General features: G+C 34.3%; 3 protein-coding genes across 3 annotated transcripts; 1 reads left to right on the top strand and 2 right to left on the bottom strand.

The window, feature by feature from the left end:
• Positions 1 to 839: 839 nt before the first annotated feature.
• LOC125823976 (pentatricopeptide repeat-containing protein At5g50280, chloroplastic) lies at positions 840 to 3,476 on the bottom strand. Its single transcript, XM_049503327.1, has 2 exons — positions 2,548 to 3,476; positions 840 to 2,164 (listed from the first exon to the last, which is right to left on the bottom strand). Exons 1-2 carry the CDS (start codon positions 3,393 to 3,395, stop codon positions 862 to 864), a joined length of 2,151 nt encoding a protein of 716 aa, XP_049359284.1. The 5' UTR covers positions 3,396 to 3,476; the 3' UTR covers positions 840 to 861.
• A 6,386-nt stretch (positions 3,477 to 9,862) lies between these two features.
• On the bottom strand, positions 9,863 to 10,102 carry LOC125823998 (dolichol-phosphate mannose synthase subunit 2-like). Its single transcript, XM_049503354.1, has one exon. The coding sequence runs from the start codon at positions 10,100 to 10,102 to the stop codon at positions 9,863 to 9,865; it is 240 nt and encodes a 79-aa protein (XP_049359311.1).
• A 7,349-nt stretch (positions 10,103 to 17,451) lies between these two features.
• LOC125823977 (MA3 DOMAIN-CONTAINING TRANSLATION REGULATORY FACTOR 1-like) lies at positions 17,452 to 24,205 on the top strand. The gene is made up of 4 exons (XM_049503328.1): positions 17,452 to 17,724; positions 17,811 to 18,076; positions 21,208 to 21,302; positions 22,201 to 24,205. The coding sequence occupies exons 2-4, from the start codon at positions 17,821 to 17,823 to the stop codon at positions 23,995 to 23,997; spliced, it is 2,148 nt and encodes a 715-aa protein (XP_049359285.1). The 5' UTR covers positions 17,452 to 17,724; positions 17,811 to 17,820; the 3' UTR covers positions 23,998 to 24,205.
• The last annotated feature ends 105 nt before the right edge of the window (positions 24,206 to 24,310 follow it).

The raw sequence follows: 24,310 nt of genomic DNA, 5'->3' as shown, positions 1-24,310 counted from the left end.
TTTATTACGGTTGTTCAACTAATTTTTTGGGTATAAAAGCTCTTGTACATGTATGCTCTTTATAATAGAAAAATTTATTAATTGAGTTAGTTAGCAGATGGAGATTTGATTGAGTTGGTTGGTGTTAATAAATAAAGTGTTTTTGTAAAAGATAAAAGTTTGGTGTTAAATTTGAATTTTTAAAACTTTCCAAATAATGAGATTTGGCCCAAATACTAGAAAAAACTAGTATTTGGGAATTTGGGTTATTTGCCAAAAAAATTTGCCAAATAATGAGAAAGTGTATGGACAAACAATATTTGCCAAATTTTTTCCCAAGTTTTACTTGGGAAATCTATGGCCAAACGGGCCCTAACAATGATTACTTGTGCTCTGCACCGGCTCAACACTTTGTCTAAGGTTCTAAGCACCAAATTAATGGTTATGTCAATGTATCAAATCAGTACAAAGAAGAGACAACTGAAACACAATTCCTAGAACCAGACATCAGAGAAACAAAGTTGGCACAAGAAATGGATAAATCTATTACAGGCAAGAATCAATCGTAAAAGCATCTGATTAGGAGTCTCTCTGACTGCATATGAGAATCATTACCTTCGAGCAGAACGAACTTTATTAGTAATTCAACTCTCTAGCTGATGTAGAGTTCCACAAGTCTTAAAGCAATTAACTTAAATGATCGACTAGCTGATGTAGAGTTTCACGTATTAAAGCAGTTAAGTCCATGTCTCCTCTTTTATGCTAAAAGGTAGAATACAACTGTACAAAAGAGCAGATAACTACCAAAAGAAATACTAGGAAAATTCTAAGCTAACTCACTGAAACAACATTAAGTAATGACAAGACAAAAAAATATAGCTACTACTGTCCTCCTTGAAATCTTGATCCTTTTTTTCTATTTTTCCAGAATTCATCCTTCTTTCCCTTTTTCTTTTCTTTCAATAAGCCCATACTGCTCTTAACTATTCCCATTAAAGCACTCTTATCCTTCCTGTTCTTTATGGCAGCTTTTACATCCAGAATTGCCCGGAGCTTCTCATATGATTCAGCATCAGGCACTTGCCGGTTTTTTACCATCTGCTTGTGAAAATAAAATGCTCTCTTATAATCCCGCACACGGATGAAGGCATATATCATTGTGGAATATGTAATAGAATCAGGTTTTAGATTAAGTGCTGACATCTCCTTCAAAAGCTGTGGCAACCTTGATTCTTGCCCTCCTCTCGCATATGCATTGATCAACATGTTGTATGTCATTACTGTTGGTTGTAACCCAAGCTTCCCAAACTCACAAATTACATCTCTTGCTTCAACATAGCAACCTTGTTTAGCAAATCCATCCAGTAGAATGTTAAATGTCACCCTTGTCCCTTCAATTTTCTCTCTGATCATCATTTTCCAAATTTTCATGAGTGTTTGGGTATCACCAGCACGTCTAAATGCATCAAGAAGAGCAGTATAAGTTTCTATGGATGGTTTTATTCCCTCCCTTTGCATATTCTCAAAAGCTGTGTAAGCTTTATCATGCCACCCACTGACTGAATAGGCATGAATAAGAGCTGTATACGAGTAAGAATTTGGTTTTATACCAACCTTTGTCATCCTCAAGAATGCATTTGCAGCCAAGTCACTCATTTTCTTCAATCTTCCATAGGCACTGATCAGGCATGTATATGATTTCACATTTGGCTCCAAACCAGCATCTTCCATTTCCTGTAGCAGCTTCTCAACAACATCAGGCTGGAGTCTCCTACTGTATGCATCCATCAAAGTATTATAAGTAGCCGAGGTAGGTGCAATTCTTTTCTTCTTCATCTCAGCAAAGAGACCTTCAGCTTCTTCAATTTGGTTAGATTTACAGTAAGCATGCATCAGAGTATTATAGACAATGGCATTAGAAGATAAACCCCTTTTCTCCATTTCCAACTGGATAATTAAAGCTTCCTTCTTCAGGCCTTCATCACAAAAGGATTTAATTAGAGCACCTGCTACTTCCAAGCTCCACTTCACACCTTCTTTATTCATCTTTTCGAATAACTCCCAAGCTTCTTTGGCACTATTGCCCCGTTTCCTCATTATTGTAATTATAATGGAACTCGTCACATGGTCTGGTTGGACAGAGTTTGTTTCCATGGACTGGTAAATTTCCCAAGCATCATCATACCTTTAACAAATTAAGCCGGTAAAAGGAGCATAAGTTATAAACGAAAAGCTTACACAAAACTGAACTACTCTCAGGATGTAAACACACCAAATGAACACCAAAATTGCAAGACTTTCTTATATATCAAGTATTTTAAATGAAATGTGTGAAAAGACAACATATACTAGGAGGCAGGAGCATTTTCTGTAGCCAGCTCCTTTGCACAACCAATTTGAAACTCAAATGAGGTACACCAAAAATGTCCTCCAAATAATTGACAGTTACCACCAAACATATACTAAAACATAGCACTACACATATCAAACCATCTGATCTGAGTAATATAAACATAAAAAACGAACGAGCTTCGCAATCAAACAAGTGTAAAAAGCTTTCAGTCATACCTTCTACAGCATAAAAGCCCGGAAATAGCTGCATTATAAACATGGACGTCCCTGAACCTCTTTCGATTAGGCAAGTTCTTAAACAAAACTAGTAACTCCTTGCTCATACCAGCCCTCCCAAGTATCAGGAACAGAACCTTATATGCACGAGGTGTTACCAATGACGGCTCATTAAGCCCCATCCATTCGAAAAAATACAAGCAATCAATCGCCAAACCTTCATTTCCCAGCAAACCCAACACTTCCTCACAGTCTTCCTGTCCAACCCTCCCTTCAAATTCACCTAATACTTCACCTAAGGTCACATTTTCCGGTAAGCACTTCGCCTTCTCCACTATTTGACTGACAATCCCCTCAACTCTAGGACTTGGGGGGAGTGTATCGAATAGCGATTTCTGAATATCTTCGACTTCATCGTCATCGTCTTCAGTTGAAGCAGTGATAGAAGCAAGGTGCCAAGATGTTTTACGGTTCTCTTGAAGAGATAACTTGCCTAGACTACCTGGGTCTGGGTCAGATTCTTGGTCTGCTGTCCGAGTCTGGAAGAACCGGCGAATTGGGTCATTGTCTGGTTGATTTAACTCCTGGGTTTCTGAAGGAATAAGTCTTTCTTCTTCCTCGTCTACTACTTCTTCTTCCTCGTCTTCTTCAAGAAAAGAAAGGAAAAGGGAGGAAGGTGTAGACCGAGGAATGGAAGAGTTAGAGAAAACAGGGGAGGATGATTGAGAGAAGGGTCTTAAGGATATGGGATTTCTTCCAATTCTCAAAGGGCAAAGGGCATAGTAGTAGTGATTTGCCTGTAATGTACAGGAAGTAGAAGACGGGATAAAGGAGTGTTTGAGCGCCATTAAAAATGGCTTCTGAGCTTCACTGGAATTTGGATTGACTTTTTAAGAAGAAGGTTCAAGAGCTTCATCCCATAACCTCAAATCCTTAATCACTCAAATACAGTCATTAAGTAAATTTGAATTACTAAAATATTAAACAATTTTTTTTTTAATATTGTTAAATATTTATTCAAATAATTCTACAAATATAACAATTTATCGCTATGGTATATTCACTAGTAATCGGTGTTGTCCCCATCATTACATCTACCACCACTCCCCCCACAATTATCATTCTCAATCATAATCATTATTATCAATTACCATAATTTATCTTTATTATTATTAATTACTATTATTTAAATTATTATTATAGCTTCTATAACCACCAAACACTTGTCAATCACTATCATCAATTGTATCTATATATTAGATTGTTACCATCATTTACTAACACTATTAATTATCATCGATCATAAATATCTTTATTATTATTAATTACTATTATTTAAATTGTTATTGTAGCTGCTATAACCACCAAACACTTGTCAATCACTATCATCAATCGTATCTATATATTACAATTGTTACCATCATTTACTAACACTATCAATTATCATCTATCATAATTATTAAATATCATCAAGGCTTAAGTCATCAACAATTCCTTAAAATTATCCGCATAATTTACTTAGACACAATAAATTAAGACCAGTATCTATTGAACACTTTTACCTATTCAAAAATTGTTTCTATTAGACATTTTTTGATAATCAGCAAAAAATATGAAGAGTGTGTGATACATTTATGCTAACATGACAAAATGGCTAATTAAAAAATAACATGTGGCAATGACCCCCTAAAATTATAAAAAAAAATTGTTTAAAATTATTCCAAACACATTTTATATCTAATTTTTTTATTAAAAAATGAAAATGAAAATGTCAAGTGTCAACCTATCTACCCAGCCCCACCCCTACCCAACCCCCTTTCATCTTCATCTTCTTCCCAAAACACATTATTTCACAAATCACAAAACACAATTTCTTTTTTAAATAACTTGAAGATTAATTTTTTTTAAAAATATATATTTTCATACTAAGAGTGAAGAAAAAGAAAATTTTACCGACGGTTATTTATTTCTACATCAATGACAAAATAAATTGATAGCTAAAAAATTAATTCTATCAAATTTTTTAATATCATTTTTGATAAATTTAATGGATTTATATATGAATTTGAGTAAAAATATCTGTTCGAAAATTGTGATAAATAAATATCGGCTTACTTTTTTATACGTAAAAATCATTAATCTTCTTTCTTCTTTTTTGATTATTTTATGAGATTTAAAATAAATCATACGAAAGTCTTTCTTTCAAATCTGAATCGTATGGTTTCTTCATAATTGATTTTCATTTATCTTCAGATTTGGAAGAAATAATATATTTTTTTATAAAAAAAAAAGAAAAAGAAAAACAATGTTGGAGCTAAAATGGAGAAAGTTTTGCAAACTAAATTATGAAGAAGATGATTAGTAGGGGTGGGGTGCTTTTCTTTTTTGAAAAAAGAAAAAAATCTTATAAGTTAATTATAGTGCCGAGTGTCAATAAAACAAGAAAAAAAAAAACTATTTTGAATTTTTTCACGCGCTTCAGGAAAGTGCAAAACACATTTTTTTGTCATATCAGCGTTTTGTGTTTAATAGGTACATGTTTTGAACAATTTAGGTGTTCAATAAGTACAAGTCCTAGTTAAGATGTCTAAGTAATTATGCGAACAACTTTAAGGGACAATCGATGACTTAAGCCTATCATCAACTACCATGATTTATAGCTATTGTTAATCACTATTTATAATTACCACCATTACTAGCGACTACTTGTAACTATCATCATCAACCTACATAATCTCAATCATCACATATAACCACCACCAATTGCTACATAATTTTCTAAAAAATATCTATTGATGTAATGTATTACGTTATTTTAGTAATTTATTTGATTTTTATGTTTTTTAACTTTTAAATAAAATCATTTTTATATATTCAAATATTAAAGAAAAAGATGTTGTTTATTGTCAAAATAAAAAAACTGTATTGGAAAATTCTCTTTTTTGAATTGATGATCTGCTCTGTACAATTTACCTATATTTATACAAGTATCCTGCTAACTAACTGTACAGGTGGCTATTTCTAATTTGTCTACCTCTAACAAACTAATGGATAAATACATAAATTGTATAATAAAAGATGCCTTAATTAAGTTCTAGAAGAGAGTGTATATGCTAAAGCCCAGACGTTTAAAACAAATTCAATCAAACATCTGAGGCCCACGTTTAAGGCCCAATGGTTGTATAACCCAAGTCCATAATATCATTTGTAGGGTCTTTCATTTGTAGCTACTTCCATTCTTAAACTAGTAGCCTGGAAGAGTGTAAAATCGTCTGAGAAGGAAGAAGAATTCCAACACCCCCCCTCAAGTTGGAGGGGATGAAACACCCAACTTGTGAAGAAGAGAGTGATGGGTAGGTCCGGTGAGAGATTTTGTAAACAGATCTGCAAGCTGAGATGAAGATCGAATATGAGAGAGCGAAATAAGACCGGTGAGGTACTGCTGATAAACGAAATGACAATCGATTTTGACGTGTTTCGTTCGTTCATGAAAGACCAGATTTTTAGCAATATGTATGGCAACAGAACTATCCGAATGAAGAGGAACCGGCAAACTGATCGGAACATTGAGATTTACGAACAATCGGACCAACCAAGTAAGTTCGGCAACGACTCGCCTCATCGACCTATATTTAGCTTCAGCTGAACTGAGTAATATTGATGCTTGCTTTTTTTATTTCCATGTAATAGGAGAAGAACCAAGAGAAATATAGAAACCACTGACGGACTTTCATGAATCTGGGCAGGTTCCCCAATCGGAATCACAAAAGGCAAGGAGCTGGAAGGACGACGAACTGGACATAAAAATCCCAAGACCTGGATCATTGAGCAAATAGCGAAGTACTCGTAAAGCCGCAGTAAAATGAGGAAGATGAGGGTCCTGCATATACTGACTAAGGTGTTGTACAGTGAATGAGAGATCCGACCTTGTGTAAGTCAGGTAATTCAGTTTTCCCAGTAAGTGTCGATATAGAGTGGGATTCGTCAAAAGAATACCTTCATTGGCCTTCAATTTGACAGAAGAATCCAGAGGTGTAGAAACATGATTAAGGTCCAAACAATTGAACTCTGTTAATAATTCAAAAATGAACTTCCTTTGAGAAAGAATTAAACCATGTGGTTCCCGGATGACTTCCAAACCGAGGAAGAAGTGTAAATTACCAAGATCTTTAATCTTAAATTCTGCATCCAAGAATAACTTGAGTTCCTGTAAGTCGGCTGGATTATCTCCTGTCAATAAAATGTCATCGACATAAACTGCAACTATAGAAATCGAATCAGTAGACTTCTTAAAAAACAAAGAATAGTCATTGAGAGAATGACTAAAACCTTTGAAATTGAGGGTTGCAGTGAGTTTTGAATACCATTGTCGAGAGGCCTGTTTTAGGCTATAAATAGACTTCTTTAATAAACAAACATGATTAGGAGAATGAGGAGAAAGACCAGTAGGAAATTTCATGTAAACTTCCACATTGAGGTCACCATGTAGAAAAGCATTGTTTACATCTAATTGAAAGAGACCCCAGCCTCTCTTTACTGCAATAGCCAAAATACAGCGAACAGTGGTCATCTTCACCACTGGTGAAAAAGTCTCATTGTAATCCACCCCTTCTTTTTGTATATCACCTCTAATGACCAATCTGGCCTTAAATCTCTCAATATTACCATCTGAATGTTGTTTGACTTTGTAAACCCACTTGCAAGGCAAAGCCTTTTTCCCATGAGGCAAAAGAACAACATCCCAAGTTCTGTTCAGTTCCAAAGCAGCCAGTTCTAGATTCATGGCTTCCTGCCAAGCAGGATCATGTATTGCTTATTCATAGCTAGCAGGTTCATGGATATTAGAGACAGAGTTGAGCATAACCTGATTAGAAGAGGATAAAAAATTGAATAGAAGGGAAGTAGGAGTGACAGGACTAAGAAAACAGGAAGAACTTACATCTGTGAGTTGTAAAACATGACAAATATAATCTGTAAGATAAGAAGGAGTCCGAGTAATCCTAGAAGACTTTCTGACAAGAGAATCAATAATAGGATTTGGATGGGGAGGATCAGGAGATGTACTGATAAGAGAAGGAATAAGATTACAGTCAGATGAGGGAAAGGAAGGAGGAATAGGCAAAGTATCAGGAACACTGGACAATGTAGAGTCAGGTGCAGGTGTAAATAAAGGAAAATCAGAAACATGTATATCTGAGGGAGGAATTGGAAATAATCTATGAGAAATGTGAGACAGATCTGATGAAAAGGGAAAATATTCTTCATAAAAAATAATATCTCTAGAAACAAAAATTTTCTTTGTTTTAAGGTTCATGACTTTGTACCCCTTTTTCCCATAAGGATACCCCAAGAATACACAAGGCAAGGCTCTTGAATCAAACTTTGTTCTATGAGGAGAAGTAGTGGAAACAAAACATAAACAATCAAAACATCTTAGATGTGAATAAAGAGGTTTATCTTTAAAAAGGATTTCAAAAGGTGTTTTGTGATTCAAAATAGAAGAAGGAAACCTGTTAATCAGATAGGTGGCAGTTAATAAACATTCTCCCCAATAAATGATAGGTAAATGAGATTGATATAACAAGGCTCTTGAAGTTTCAAGCAAATGCTTGTGTTTCCTCTCCACTATTGTCAAAATAAAAAAACTGTATTGGAAAATTCTCTTTTTTGAATTGATGATCTGCTTTGTACAATTTACCTATATTTATACAAATATCCTGCTAACTAACTGTACAAGTGACTATTTCTAATTTGTCTACCTCTAACAAACTAATGGATAAATACAGAAATTGTATAATAAAAGATGCCTTAATTAAGCTCTAGAAGAGAGTGTATATGCTAAAGCCCAGACGTTTAAAACAAATTCAATCAAACATCTGAGGCCCACGTTTGAGGCCCAATGGTTGTATAACCCAAGTCCATAATATCATTTGTAGGGTCTTTCATTTGTAGCTACTTCCATTCTTAAACTAGTAGCCTGGAAGAGTGTAAAATCGTCTGAGAAGGAAGAAGAATTCCAACATTTATTTAGTATTTCCATCTTAATACAATCTCCTATCTTTATAAATAAAAGGTGGGGGGATAATGTATAAAATGACGCCTACATTTAAATTACGGCAAAGGGTCAAATATATCCATGTACTATATGAAATAGTTTAAATATATCCCTAGACCCTAGTTATACTTTCGGGCAAAATATACCCTTATGACTAATAGATGACACGTGAACAACTCAGATTAAGTGAACTATTCAATTTAAAATAAATTAAATTCGGATATAACCCGCCCCACCCCAATAACTTGACCCGACCTAAATGTAAAATTAACCCACCTAATTTGTCTTTCAAAAGAAAAAACCTAATGGGTGATTGAGTTCTTGCTCTCCAGCAACTTCTACAACTTGGAGCCTCTTCATCGCAAAATTTTTTGCTCAAAGGTATGATTTCTTTTCTTCTTCAAACTTTATAGCCTTGAGTATGATTCAAATTTTATCAGTGTCCTAAATCTGAAATTTCTATTAATGTCCTAACTTGAAGTAAGTTCAATTGTTGAGTTTAAACCTTTGTTTTATTTTTCTGATAAATTGAAGTTGTTTTGATTACGCTTCATAGAAAAATTCATGTGGCTACTGGGAGTGGCACGACAACTTGTTTTCAGATAGAGCGGTGGTCCTAATAAATAATTTAAAGACTCAATTGAATGCGGCTACGATTAAAGTTGATACTTGAACATGACGTTGGACGCAATTAAGATTGTAAGAAATAACTTGAAGGAAAAAATGGATGCAATGAACGCTTCAACCAATTTTGAAGTAAACAAATCAAGGTTATTGGAAGATAAAGTGAAGAAGATGAAGACGTTAATTATGATTTTGTGTGCTCTTGTTATTGGGTATGTTGCCTTGCGAGTGATGAAGTGATGAATGAGTGAACTTGTGTAATGTTAGGTTAAGTCTCCTGATTTTTTTTGTAATGTACAGTTGATAATCAAGCTCAACTTATGGAAATTTTCTTGATTTTCTTGTAATATTTGTTGATAATCAAGCTCAACTCATGGTAATGTTCCCCCTGTTATGTTGGTTATGTAATTTCAAAATTATTATTATCATTGACAAGCTTGCTGTAACACCAAGTGTTCTTTGAAAATTTTATAAAAAATTTCAGCTAGGAAACTCATAGGAACTCAAGAATACAGAAAACTCTATGTGATCTATGACATGGGCTATTTAAAACGAGAAGCGCTAAAAATATATCAAGAAAAAATTATCAATTATCATGAATTCGATAGAGCAAAAAAAGGACTTGCCATTGCCTTATCATGCCTTCTTCTTCTTAGACTCGAGCATGACGTATCCAATACAGATGCTCAAGAAGCAGATTAGTGCTACTGCAACATATATAGAAATGGGAATTGCGTATTCTTGAGGTAGAAAATACTTATGCACGAAATGATCGTTGTTAACAAAAGGCAGAATGATGACCCAGAAGGTATAATATGTGAAAATAGATAAACTGGTCAATGTTAAAATCAGCCTAACTCGGTCAACTAACTCCATCGAAATTCCTTTGCTTGTGCCACCTGAAAAGTTCAGAACTTGGTGTTGAAGATTTCTGCTTTCAGAGCATAAAGATCGTTATTTTCTGTAAGCACATTCTATAGTTTGTCAACTCATATAAAACATATTAGGAAAACATATTAGTTAGTTGGTCTTTATAATCTCAATAATATGAGTTCAAATAGTTCAATTATATAGCTGCTATATAGTTGTGTTGTTGCTATACTAATTATTTTTATATCTTATGATAACAATTTCAAACAAAATACCTCGATTTTCCTTTAAGGAAGATATTGATCAGCATGAAGCAACTAAGTTAGCAACATTTGTTTAATAGCTAAGGTGCAACAACTATTTTCATCAACATGAAGCCACACATTAGCCCAAAAATATTAGCTTAGTTCCATCCACATGCTAACTAACTAGCACAACAACATTTCACCTCAAAATATAACAACAAATGGTAAAAAATGTAGCAAGAGTTTGGCTAAAAAAAATGTAGTTTCATCCATATGTGGCAGCACACTATCTCAAAATATAGTCACAAATTTAGTCTCAAAATATAGCCACAAATTTGATTTAAGATGTAGCAATGATTTGCCTCAAAAGTGCAACAATGCTAGCATCAAAATGCAACAACAATTAGCCTCAAAGTGCAGCAACATTTCTTATAAGAGTGCAACTGCCAAGTATAACAAATCAAGTAAAATTGCACAAACTGTCGATTTCGACCAAAATTCAGAAAACTAAACATAATATTTCAACAAACTAGACTGCACGATTCAACACGAAATACTGTAGATTTCAATTAAAATTTTAGAAAATTTAACATAATATTCAGCATACTAAACTGCCAATGCAACATAAAATAACATGAAATCATCAAATATCGTTTGGATGTCACAATATAACCCCAAAAACTTATACAACCTAAGTTTTGATGCAACATTCCCAACTTTACAAAAGCTATTTTCCCAAAAGTACTGTTTAAACAGTAGTTACATCATCAAATTAAATTGTCCACAAACTTAACAAAAGTTAACCAAACTGATATTGTCCCTTTTTTGGCTTCAACTTTGCAATTCTTTCTTGACTTTGAACTTCCAGTTGATTGATCGTAATTGTATCTTTACCTTTCCAAGTTAAGCTTTTTAGTTGTATTGAAAGATTTGTTGGATCACTTATACCATTGTGATCACCTTTGAAGCTTATTACCCTTCTTCCTGTTGGTATTTATTGTTGTTGTCTCATTTGAAGCCTAGTAAGAGGCTCTGAAATAATTGTAGGATGTAGACAATGATCTTCATCATATTCATAGTCAGAGAACATGTTACTTTGATTGTTTTGTGTTTCTTGAGGGGCTATTTGGTTGATGCTCTCTTCAGTTTAAAAAGGTTCTCCCTCATCAACTAAACCTCTTTTACGCTGCTTTTTCTTTCCATTTTTCGTAGCAAGCATTTTTTCATATTTTGACTGTGACAAGCAAAAAGTTAGAAAATATAAATACTCCATACAACTGTTAATTAAACTATTTAATAAACTACCTTGTCACAGCCCCTAACGTTATGATTTGGCTCTCCACAATTGTTACATGTCATTACTCTACCTTGTCTTGACACAACCCACTCACCTTGCCTCTTAAGTGTTTCATCTTTCTGTCTAACTCTCTTAGTTCTAGGCCTGCCAACAAGCTTGACAAACTCTGGTGGCTCCATTGCTTGAAGAGGGTCAATTTTTCAAAAAAAAATTCCCCTTATAGGTTGCAACTTATGCTTGTAAGTTAGTAGAAATGCCTCATTGTTGTGATACCAATTCATTTCAGTTAAATGATTGATTCTTTTATGCAACAAGGCTTTAATTGTATGAGGACATGGAATTCCTTCAAGATCCCATGCCCTACAAGTGCAAATTCCTTCTAAGAAATTTTCTTTTGCCTTGAGCAAGTGCTTCCTTAGATAAATTAATCACAATATCACTTCCTGAATTAGATTCCTTCAGTTCAATGGCATAAGCCTCAAGTTTGTTATAACCATCAGTAAAACCACCTTCTAAAGTTTCCAAAATTATTCTTTTAGCTCTTTTGCACTTTCCTTGGCTAGCTTTTAACTTAAAAGCATTGTGCAAACCAGCCCTCATTTCCTTTATCTTAAATTTTAGATTTTCTTGTAACTTTTTCTTAAAATATTGAGCTATGATAGAGTAATCAACCACATGATTATCAAATGTTGGCCAACATGTATGATTATCATTTAGAGTCTTAATTCTCACCCCAGGAGTATGAGCATCCCCAGAAATATGACATACAAATGGGCATGCCCCTTCACTACATGTAAACCTCAATTTGGACCTGTCACTTTTAACTACAGTTAACTTTATCTTCTTGCCTAATGCATAAAGTCTGATGCATTGTCTTGCTTCTGGTATATCCTTGAAGGACATACCCTTATACAACTCTAAATAATCATGCAAGTCCTCAGATATTTCTTTTTTTTTTCAGTAGCAAAAGCCTCTAATTCTTCAAAATCATATTCTGAAGAATCATTTACAGCTTCACTTTCAGTCTCACTACAATCAGTACCATTTTCAGTAACTAATGAGAAAAGTGATTCAGCATATTGAACAATATTAGGAACAGATACAAATAGTTCACACTTTTCTACAACAAACATATTTATTATAAAGAACTCATTGGACACAAGAGATAGTAGTTTCCTAATTCCAATATCTCCTTCTATTTCATAATATCTTCCACAAGGACCCTTTACAATTAATTGTTGCACACACACAAATCCAAATCGAGTAGTGTACTCATTGATGATATCAATAAAAGAAAGAGGTCTGAATCATACCCTCTCCATAGGTTGTACGACCTCTTCTTGTACAAGACAATAGGCTCTCTAATCCATTCACCTCCATAGTTGAAATATATGTCAACATTAACCATTTTAGTGCCTGAAAATATTTGGTAAAACAAAATAAACAACATAATTTTCAAAAGAAAGAGAACAGTTGTGAAGTTAGGGGAACCGATAGGAATTAATAATGGTACAACTTCTGTCCCATAATTAACTTGTTTGCATTAATTCAATCACAAACTCACTTTGTCTTGAATAAACTATTACTCTTAAACATCCAAACTTTTGCAACTAAAACTTAACAATAGACACTATTTCCATTCACTCTAAAAAGAACCACTATTATTTCATAAATACTTGTATTAAGTTAACATATTTAGCCTCAATTAAGACACAAAAGTAGGAAGCATTTTAGTTTGGTTCAAACATCAACATGAACAATAGTTTCTATAATATTGATATATCATCTGGAAAGGTCAAATTTTATGTAAAATTAAACCACAAAAGTTCATAGCTATGTATAAAGCATTTCAACATAGCAGACTCTGGTGTAAATACTTAATATTTAATCATCCCCACAATAGATTAAAGAAACTGACTAAAAAACAAAAAAAAAGATACTTTAAAATTATAGAATTAAAAATTTAAAAGGGACCCATTTCGTGATTGTAAAAGAATAGAAAACGTGAAAGATACCATATTTTATGACTGATGAAGGATAAAAAAAATACAAAAGGGACCACATTTCATGATTGTAGAAGAATATAATATATGAAAGTGACTAACTGTTGAAGAATAAAGAAGATAAAAATTTAACATATTTTCATACACAAATAAAAATAATTTCTAAATTATTCGGGATCACAAATCAAGAGTACTAGTGCAAATAAATTCGACACCAAATCAAGACAGTAACCAACATAATATATATAAACATATTATGTTGAATTTGAATCAATACCCAAAAACCTAAACCATATCCAAAACCTTAGGCTATGAAATTTGAAGCAAGAAAATAAATCATACCCAAAATCCTAGACTATGAAACTCCAAACAATGAAAGAAATTATACAAAAAAAACAACCCTAGACTATAAAGTTTCAATCATACTCAAAATCTTAGGCTATAAAGTTTGAAGAAGAAAAGAAATCATACCAGCTATAAAGTTTGAAGAAGAAAAGAAATCATACCAGCTATAAAGTTTGAAGAAGAAAAGAAATCATACCCTTGAGCAAAAATCTTTGCGATGAAGAGGCTCCAAGTTGTAGACGTTGCTGGAGAGCAAGAACTCAATCGCCCAGTAGGTTTTTTTGTTTGAAAGACAAATTGGGTGGGTTAATTTTACATATTAGGTCGGGTCAAGTTATTGGGGCGGGGAGGGTTATATCCTAATTTGATTTATTTTAAATTGAACAGTTCACTTAATCTCAGTCGTCCACGTGGCATATGTTAGTCATAAGGGTATATTTATCCCGAAAGTATAACGTGAGGGGTACATTTGGCCCAAAAGTATAACTAGGGGTATATTTAAACTATTTCATATAGTACAGGGGTATATTTGGCCCTTTGCCGTTTTAATTATATAACTTATTGAATATGTTTTTGAAATACTTTTTGGACATTTATGGAATGAGTAGGGCAAGAAATTGAACACATGTACACAAAGAAAGAAATAATTGTAATTTAAATGTAATAATTGTTACTTTTCATTTTCTCCATTTAGTACAATATTTTTATTTCGTAAATTTAATCCTTATTCAGATTGAAGTTTGAAAAAATTATTTTCACTCTAAATTTCGCAGTTGTCTCGAAGAGGTAAGCTCCAACAAAACTATTCAATTTTTTTTAGAAAAAATTTAACAAAAATCTTATGCAACACGCGTTAAAATACGTTTGCGAAATAATATTATGATTTGCGAAATAATATTATGATTCACAAAATAAAATTTGAAGAGATACAACTAATTTTTCCATAGACAATTGAAGAGTGAAGGATAGGGTTTCAATTTTTATTTTTTTCAAAAGCGAAATGGACCGATTACGACAATATCGTTTTGACTTTTTATTCAATGTGCGTGTGCAAACAAAAGAAAAAGATATGATATGTTATTTTCTCACCCAATAAATACCAAGTTAGGAATAATGTACTTTAGGTAAAATAAAAATTACCATTATTTTTCTTCCATGTGACTAAACCATACTGGTTATTGGTGGGCCAGGGTTTTAACTAATACTATATGTGCTTTGAGTACGTGAGTTTAATTTCTTACCCTATTCACTCGATAAATATCAAAAGAATGCTTTAAAATATATCTAAGATTAACAGATTTTTCGTAAATTATAAATATGTCACTATAAATTCAATCTATTTTAACCATTTCTCCAATTAAATGGTGTGATTTAATTACGAATAGTCATGAAAAAGTGGAGGGGCAGTATCTCCATCTTAAGACAATGTATTTATGAAAAAATTACTTAAATACACAATTTAATTTATCATATTTTTTAAAATTTCCTACCATTTAAAAAAATCACAAAAATTCTTATTTCCCTCACTCTCTCTCCTAATTAATCTCCGATACATTCCTCAAACTCTCCACCCATATCGTTTATTTCCCCCAAAATCATGCTCAACTTCATCAATTTCAAATTCTAATTAAAGAGAGTTAAGGAATTTGTATTCAAACCTATCAGTATTCTTCACAAACACGTCTTTACCAGTGGAGATGGACAAAGATTCAGTGGTAGTTCTGCCTTCATGGATAACTAGGAATTCAAACCAATATTCAATGTCGGTATGGACGCAATTTATTTCACATTCAAAGCCAAGAACAACTTGAGTTTGATAATTTTACTGAACCCAGAGAGAAAATGCAGTTCTTGAGATGGACTAATTCTATCAATTGCTGGGAGGAAGTAAAAACATTGAATAAGAACATATGTGACCAGTATAACACTTGTGGGCTTATGGAGTTTGTAATGAGGGGATCTTCCCTGCGTGCGGGTGTCCAGTATATTTATTGTCTTAATACAAGAAGGATTAAAGTCTTTTTTTTCTTCAAATAACTCGTTTAAGCTTGTGAATCAAAGGAGGGTGGTGCGAGAGTGTCTAAAATAACGTTTAAATTCAAATTCTATAACCAATTGAATGTATTTTTAAAATATTTTGTTGACATTTATAAAGTAGCTAGGATAAGAAATTTAATACACGTGTACAAAGCACGTAAGGAATTATTTATAATTGTGTTGACAATGTATTTTAGTCATGTAAAAGAGAAATAATTGCAACTTTTCATTATTTTTTTCTTTAAGTACATCGTCTCTAATTTGTAGATCCATTTCCTTTTCGAGATTGAAGCTAAAAAAAATCACTTTCTTCTCTGGGTTTAGAAGTTATTTTGAAGAGGTAAATTATTCAAATCTTTCAAAAAATTGAACCAAAATCTTGTGAAACACGCTTCAAAACTCGTTTACAAAAGAATATAATAATTCACGAGATTAAATTTGAAAATATTCAACTAAATTTTTCATGAAAAAGCTGAAGAATGAATGATAGGGTTTCAATTTTTAGTTTGGTTCAAGAGCGTGAATGATAGGGTTTCAATTTTTAGTTTGCTTCAAGAGTGCGAAGGATACCGTTTCAATATTTAGGTTGTTTCAAGAGCGTGAAGGATAGCGTTTTAATTTTAGTTCATTTCAAAGCGAAATGGATCGATAACGACAATATTTTTTTTTACTTTTCATTCAGTGTATGTCTGCAAACAGAATAACAAAATCTAATTTGTTATTTTCTTATTCGATAAATACCAGGTCAGGAATGATGTATTTCAGACAAAATGAAAAATTACCATTATTTTCCCCCACGTGGATAAATCATATTGGTGGACAAAATTTCAATTAATGTTATACGCGCGTTGTGAACGTGTGTTTAGTTTCTTACCCTAATCACCCGATAAATATCAAAACAATGCTTTAAAATATATCTAAGATTAATAGAATATCCATAAATTATAAATATGTTACAATAAATTCTATCTATTTAAACCATTTTCCCAATTAAATGGTGTGATTTAACAACAAATAATCATGATAGAGTAGAGGTTAAACTATAGTACAAACAAAATCGTCATATAACTAATTTCTATACATATATGTTTTATCAAATAGTATTAAAGCGCTTAAATTAATCCGAACATTATCTTTATTCTTTATTACTTATTAGTCCAGAAATACCCCCGATAATAATAAAGAATTTGGCTAGACATATGATTTTTTTGTCACGTTTGGCAATAGTAGTATGCAAGTGAGGGGTATTATTGTAACTTCGAAAATAAGAAAAACCCTAATCGGGGCACTCTGAATGGAGCCCCACGACTAGAGTCGCAGCTTAAATGCGAAGGACACGTGGATAGACTCATGTTGTTCGCTGACGTGTAAATGTAACCGTAGCCTCCCTATTTATGCTCTTCGTTCTCATCCATTTCCACTCACTCTCTTCACGCTTATTTCAAGCAAATCTCAATCTATAAATCCATAACACCTATACATACAAATTCATATATTTATACTCATCGTCTTCCATTGATCTAGGGTTTCACTGGAGTTTGTATCGATTTCAACTATTTGAGGATCCGATTCTCGATTTTTCTAATCCTCTCTTGGCTCGAGATCCGAGCCAAGGACGGAGGAATTCATTTGCTAGAGGGAGATTTTCAAGCGTTTCGAACTGGTATCTCTCTCTTCACTGTTGCCACTCGGTGCGGAGAGGTAATCACAACTTGATTTATTTTGTGATTTTTTTATTTTTTTTTGTAACCGTTTCGTGTTGTTACTGATTGTTTTGATATGTGTAGGTTCTGTGGAATGGCGTCGAATGAGGGATTTTTGACTGAAGGACAGAGGGAGATGCTGAAATTTGCACCGCCGAATGAGGATGTTTTGTCATCTTCTCCAAAGTCACCGACTCTGAAGTCTCCAGGTGCTGCTGCTAAGTCTGCGTCTGTGCTCTTGACGGAACATCTCGTCAAGGCACCAGGCGGTGGAAAGGCATCCACAGCTGGGATTGCTGGGAGACATGTACGACGGACGCACTCAGGGAAGCATATCCGTGTTAAGAAGGGTGAGTGTTCTATGCTGAATCGTGATGACATTGTAGTTCTTCTTAAGTTTCAATTCGGTGTTTGAAGTTCTGAATTATGACCTACTTTTATTGTAATTAAATTGTTGAAGTGATTCTAATCTAGTGTGAGTAGTTGAACCACTAATGGCATTGTAAATCCTTTATGAAGGGGGGCAGTGGGCTAATATTTACTTACTTCATACTTTGAATGTGGATTGCTGTACTTTCTAGATGAACTTAGTTTCAAAACAATCGTGTCATGGATAGGGTTTAATAGTGACCCAAAAAGTTTTAAAAAAAAATAAAAAAAATGTTGTAGCTGGGGCAGATTCACCTTAGACCAAGCTGTGTCACGAGACATTGCTTCATTGACTTTTTTTACGGATTATGTCTATATAATTATAGACAGAACAAAAATAGAGGGTACAATATGTAAAATAACACTTCTTGACACAAGGAGCCACACAAGTCATATGGTTAGGTGCCTAAGTTTTAAGTATAGATGTCGCGAGTTCTAATCGTGGTGGCCACATTTATTATTGTTTTGAAGTTTTTGTAATTCAATCTACAAAATGATACACCATCCAGGTTTGAACTGCTGACCTCTTGGTAGTTAATGCTTAACAAAATGTTGAACCAATTACTCCAAAATCATATCAGTAATTAATAATGACCATAAAAGAAGAAAAAAAGAAATGTTGTAGCCAGGGGAGGCTTTACCTTAAGGCAAGCGGTGTTACGTTGCACTGTTTCAACGGAATTTTTTACTGAATATGTATATATAATTAAGAGAGAAAAAATAGAGGGTATATTGACATTGGTAGATCCAGAAATATTGTATCACGGGTGCTCAACTATTTTTAATTTGGAAATTGCTACATAGAGTGGGTGCTCAGTTAATTTATTTCAATGAAATACTAGATTTTGCACATAAATAATAGTGTTTGTCACAAAAGTCAATGGGTGCTTAAGCATCCATAATACATAGCATAGGTCCGCCACTGTATATTGAGTAAAATGACACTCCCTGACACAAGGAGCGACACAGCTCATATGGTCTGTCGCCGTAGCTTTCAATAAAGATGTCGCGAGTTCTAATGGTGGTGGCCACATTTATTATTGTTTTGAAGTTTTTGCGCTTCAATCTACACAATGATACACCATTTAGGTTCGAACTGCTGGCCTCTTGGTAGTTAATGCTTAACCAAATGTTGAACAAAGTACTCCAAAATAGTATTAGTAATTTTGGCGACAAAGGGATAGGCTTTAAAAGTGACCAAAAAAGAAAAGAAAAGAAATGTCCTAGCCAGGGGCAGCTTTACCTTAAGGCAAGCAGTGTCACGTTGCACTGCTTCGACGGAATATTTTACTGAATATGTATATATATAATGAAGAGAGAGAAAAATAGAGGGTATATTGAGTAAAATGACACTCCTTGACACAAGTAGCTACACAGCTCATGTGGTCTGGTGTCGTAGTTTCCGATACAGATGTTGCGAGTTCTAATTGTGGTGGCCACATTTATTATTGTTTTAAAGTTTTTGCGATTCAATCTACAAAATGATACACCATCCAGGTTTGAACCGCTGACCTCTTGGTGGACAACACTTAACAAAATGTTGAACCAATTACTCCAAAATCGTATCAGTAAAATTTGCGACAAAATCTATTTGGATGTATTGAGAAGGATCTGGCTTTTCCCTAATTAGTTGTTGTGCTATGTTTGTTTTTCTATCCTTTCATCTTCTTACTCTCCAATGAAATTGATTAAGAACGATTTGCAGAATCTAATGAATAATGACTTGTTTAGTAATCGTTTGGTACCCTTTATTAGAAAAATTGCTTCCTATCACTTTTAATGAGGTTATTTAATTTTGAATACATTTTAAGAAACCAAAACTCATCAGAAGAGTTAGTATGATGTACACAATTTGTGTTTTATTTGCATTTTGTTGCTTTATCATATGATGTTACATAATTTATTGATTTGGTCTCATTTACTATGTATAAAACAATGCTTCTTTCTCATCTTAATTTGATGCTCTGAGAGTTCTTGGTAAGCGCGTGCGCGCGCGCGCGCACACACACACATATATATAAAGTAGACTATATCAAGAAGTAGGTTAGTTCTTTTCTTTTGTATTTTGTTAGAAAAGGAGAATATTAATCAAACATTAATCCTTATTTGCGGATATATTTTTGCTTTCATTTATTTGTCAGTACTTCTTCAAGTCAGTGTTTTGTCATAAAACTGGATGATAAGTGAAATACATCTAGAGTAACTCTTCCTACTTTAGTTCTAGTCATATTGACTGCAGGAGTTCTCCATTTACAACATTCTTTCAAAATGTTTCAATGTATCCTTTACTGCTGCATAGTTGTTGCTTTTTATCATTTTAAATTAGAAATGTCTTGATATCCTTGTGAATCTGGTGGCTCTATACTTTGATGCCAATACCACTGCTTTTGGGCTACATACAATTTTTGTGACGCTGTCTGTGCAAATTATTCACACACATTTAAGAGGATATAGCTGTTTTATAGCTTTAATAGGTGTGCCTTGAACACTGAATGTTTTCAGGAAGAAGTATTCGGTAGATCTCTTTTCACTTTTATGAGTTGTAAAGATTAGTCTGACAAGTATATCAACATTTGAGCCATGGAAATCCAATGGTTGTTGGTAGATAGAAGCCAACAAGTAAATATCCAATTTTGTTTTAACTAATTAGAAGTTGAAGTGTCGAAGCTCATTGTGAAGCATCAAATGATAATCTAAACCAGTGCTAATATACAGGGAATGCAAAAACTTGAGTTTATTTGTCAGGTGCAACTGTAGTGTTAATTTGGTTTTGCCTGTTAGGATCGTGGGTATGATTTGTTTATTTCCCCTTTCTATTAAAGCCTGAAGTTACATTTATTAGAGCTAGATGCATCTGTATCATGTTTTTTGTTTTTTTTTATTTGTAGTTCAAGTTGCCTCCTTGGTATAATTTTGCTTTCTTCCTTCCTTCTGATATTGCCTTCAGCGTTCTCAATTGCAAGTATCATGCAGCTTGTAAATGTTTTCTCCTTTTCATTTCTTTCTCTGCACATATACTGAAGGCTTTCCTGCATTTGATGGTCTAAAACAGATGGAGCTGGTGGTAAAGGCACCTGGGGAAGATGGCTAGATACTGATGGTGAATCTCAGATCGATAAGAATGATCCCAACTATGATAGTGGTGAGGTGAGTCCTACAGAAACTAGACTGGTCTTGGTGATAAAATAACTTTAGATTTGGTTATATACTTATATGTTGCACGTTACATTATTCTTTATTGGAGTACTATCGTCCATCATATATCTCTTTTGGAATAATTGATCAAATAAATTCATTTATTGGCAATGTACCATTGTATGATACACCAGAAAGCTCCCATAATGCCTGCATTACACAATTGTGGGTTATAACGGAGAAAAGGCAATTTAAAGAATGATTAAGGGAATCATTGGTGAGAAAGAAACAGTGTGAAGGAAGATTAAAGTTCAATCTAAATATCATGATTGTATAGGGAAGAGCCAATGTGAAGGTTCACAACAATCCTATATTTCTGCCGAAAGCAATGCAAAGTTATTTTCCCTAGTTGTCTAATTTTTACACCATGGTTGCTTTATTTGCTTTCTTTTTCCTGTCAGCTTACATCTGCCTCCTCAGTGAATAGTTTGTTATGACGTCTTTTTGTTCTTCTTTTTTTAGTAATTTAACAAAGAAGTTGTACTAAGACTCGAACACATGAACCTTTCCACTAAGGAACCTACTGGAGTGCGCCCACAATTGTTTCTTTGTCGTAGTCCACGTTTATCTTCATATTATATCTAATCAAATTTATTGGTTAAGCAGTGGTTGTTAACAAAATTAATGTTTTGAGGAGTATTTTGACTTCAAAATTAGGTATTATTATAGAGATACACGGAGGAAGGGATGTCACAAAATACATACCCCCCTGAGTTTCCATATGCTAACTCCATTTTTCCTGAACTAATTGATTCATTTTATGGCTGTTTGATTTATTGGGGAAACTGCCTCAATAATTCTCATGAAAGTTGTTATATTATTGTTGTTTTCCTCCTCCTTGACTGAACAGGAGCCATATGAGCTTGTTGGAACTGCTGTCTCTGATCCATTAGACGACTACAAGAAATCTGTAGCATCAATTATTGAGGAATACTTCAGCACTGGTGACGTTGAAGTGGCTACGTCTGATCTCAGGGAATTAGGTTCAACTGAGTATCACCCATATTTTATTAAGAGGCTTGTTTCTATGTCAATGGATAGGCATGACAAGGAGAAGGAAATGGCTTCTGTTCTTCTTTCTGCACTTTATGCTAATGTTATCAACCCTACCCAGATTAGTCGGGGATTTTTCATGCTTGTGGAGTCTGCTGATGACTTGGCAGTGGACATACCAGATACTGTTGATATCCTCGCTTTGTTCATCGCACGGGCTGTTGTCGATGACATTCTTCCACCTGCTTTTATCGCAAGAGCCAGAAAAATGCTCCCAGAATCTTCCAAGGGGATACAGGTGCTGCAAACTGCCGAGAAGAGCTATCTATCAGCTCCTCATCATGCAGAACTTGTTGAGAGGCGCTGGGGTGGCAGCACCCATTTCACTGTTGAGGAAGTCAAGAAAAGAATTGCTGATCTATTGAGGGAGTATGTGGAGAGTGGAGACACTGCTGAGGCCTGTAGATGCATAAGAAAATTGGAAGTTTCTTTTTTCTATCATGAAGTTGTCAAGAGAGCTTTAGTTTTAGCCATGGAGATGCAGTCTGCTGAACCGCTTATTCTGAAACTTTTAAAGGAGGCCGCAGAAGAGGGTCTTATAAGTTCCAGTCAAATGGTGAAGGGCTTTTCTAGGATGGCTGAGAGTATCGATGATCTTTCTCTGGATATTCCTTCTGCAAAAACGTCATTCCAGTTAATTGTTCCTCGGGCAATCTCTGAGGGATGGCTTGATGCATCTTCCCTGAAAGCCTCAGGTGAAGATGGACCAGCAAATGGTCCAGATGATGAAAAAGTGAAGCAGTACAAAAAACAGATCGTTAATATAATCCATGAATATTTCCTGTCTGATGACATTCCGGAGCTAATCCGGAGTTTGGAAGATTTGGGGGCCCCAGAGTATAATCCCATTTTCCTGAAGAAGCTAATCACCCTTGCTATGGACAGGAAAAATAAGGAAAAGGAAATGGCATCTGTTTTGCTTTCTGCACTTCATATAGAGATTTTTTCCACTGAAGACATAGTGAATGGATTTGTGATGCTACTGGAATCTGCAGAAGATACAGCACTTGACGTTTTGGATGCTTCCAATGAACTAGCTCTTTTCGTTGCTAGGGCTGTAATAGATGATGTCCTTGCTCCACTGAATTTGGAGGAGATAACGAACAGGTTGCCACCAAATTGCAGCAGTGGTGCTGAGACTGTGTGCATGGCTCAATCACTTCTATCCGCACGCCATGCTGGTGAGAGGATCCTTAGGTGTTGGGGTGGTGGGACTGGCTGGGCTGTGGAGGATGCAAAGGATAAAATTCAAAAGCTTCTTGAGGAATTTGAAAGTGGTGGTGTTATCAGTGAAGCTTGCCAATGCATACGAGATATGGGGATGCCATTCTTCAATCATGAGGTAGTGAAGAAAGCTTTGGTTATGGCAATGGAGAAGAAGAATGATAGGATGCTGGATTTGCTGCAAGAGTGCTTCAATGAGGGGCTTATCACCATTAACCAGATGACAAAAGGCTTTGGGAGGATCAAGGATGGGCTTGATGATCTGGCTCTTGACATTCCGAATGCAAAGGATAAGTTTACATTCTATGTGGAGCATGCCAAAGGGAATGGCTGGCTGTTACCTTCCTTTGGGTCATCAGATGCATCTTGAGGAGTAGAATCATATACATCTGTATGGTGTTCGTTGTTGTCTTCTGGTAGTGTAGCTCGTACCTTTTTACTTGGGAGTAGATGGACCCAATCCTTTCAGAGTTCTCTTTCATTAGAAGTTTTAAAACGATGGATGTTGATGTAAAGTTGGTGCTCTCGTGTTCCGTGAACACAAACCGCATTATCATAATCTTTACTGTTTTCTAGAATGATGTTTGTACATATCATTTACATAATTCTAGCTTAATTTTTTGTTGTTGAGTCATTACGTAATTAAGATGCATGATGTCATTTGCTTCTTGAGTAAATGGTAG

The sequence above is a fragment of the Solanum verrucosum genome, unplaced genomic scaffold (genome assembly GCF_900185275.1).
Source record: "Solanum verrucosum unplaced genomic scaffold, falcon-dt-bn FXZP01000088.1, whole genome shotgun sequence".
Classification (NCBI taxonomy): Eukaryota; Viridiplantae; Streptophyta; class Magnoliopsida; order Solanales; family Solanaceae; genus Solanum; species Solanum verrucosum.
Note: the sequence above shows the minus strand (reverse complement) of the source record. Positions and strands in the feature narration are given on the sequence as shown.

Excerpts from the sequence above, each read along its gene's own strand:
- LOC125823976 (XM_049503327.1), bottom strand. The coding sequence starts at position 3,395 with ATGGCGCTCAAACACTCCTTTATCCCGTCTTCTACTTCCTGTACATTA. Across the intron at positions 2,165-2,547 it reads GGGCTTTTATGCTGTAGAAG|GTATGATGATGCTTGGGAAA; the intron begins GTATGACTGAAA and ends AATTTGTTAAAG.
- LOC125823998 (XM_049503354.1), bottom strand. The coding sequence starts at position 10,102 with ATGGAGTTAGTTGACCGAGTTAGGCTGATTTTAACATTGACCAGTTTA.
- LOC125823977 (XM_049503328.1), top strand. The coding sequence starts at position 17,821 with ATGGCGTCGAATGAGGGATTTTTGACTGAAGGACAGAGGGAGATGCTG. Across the intron at positions 18,077-21,207 it reads GCATATCCGTGTTAAGAAGG|ATGGAGCTGGTGGTAAAGGC; the intron begins GTGAGTGTTCTA and ends GGTCTAAAACAG. Across the intron at positions 21,303-22,200 it reads CCAACTATGATAGTGGTGAG|GAGCCATATGAGCTTGTTGG; the intron begins GTGAGTCCTACA and ends TTGACTGAACAG.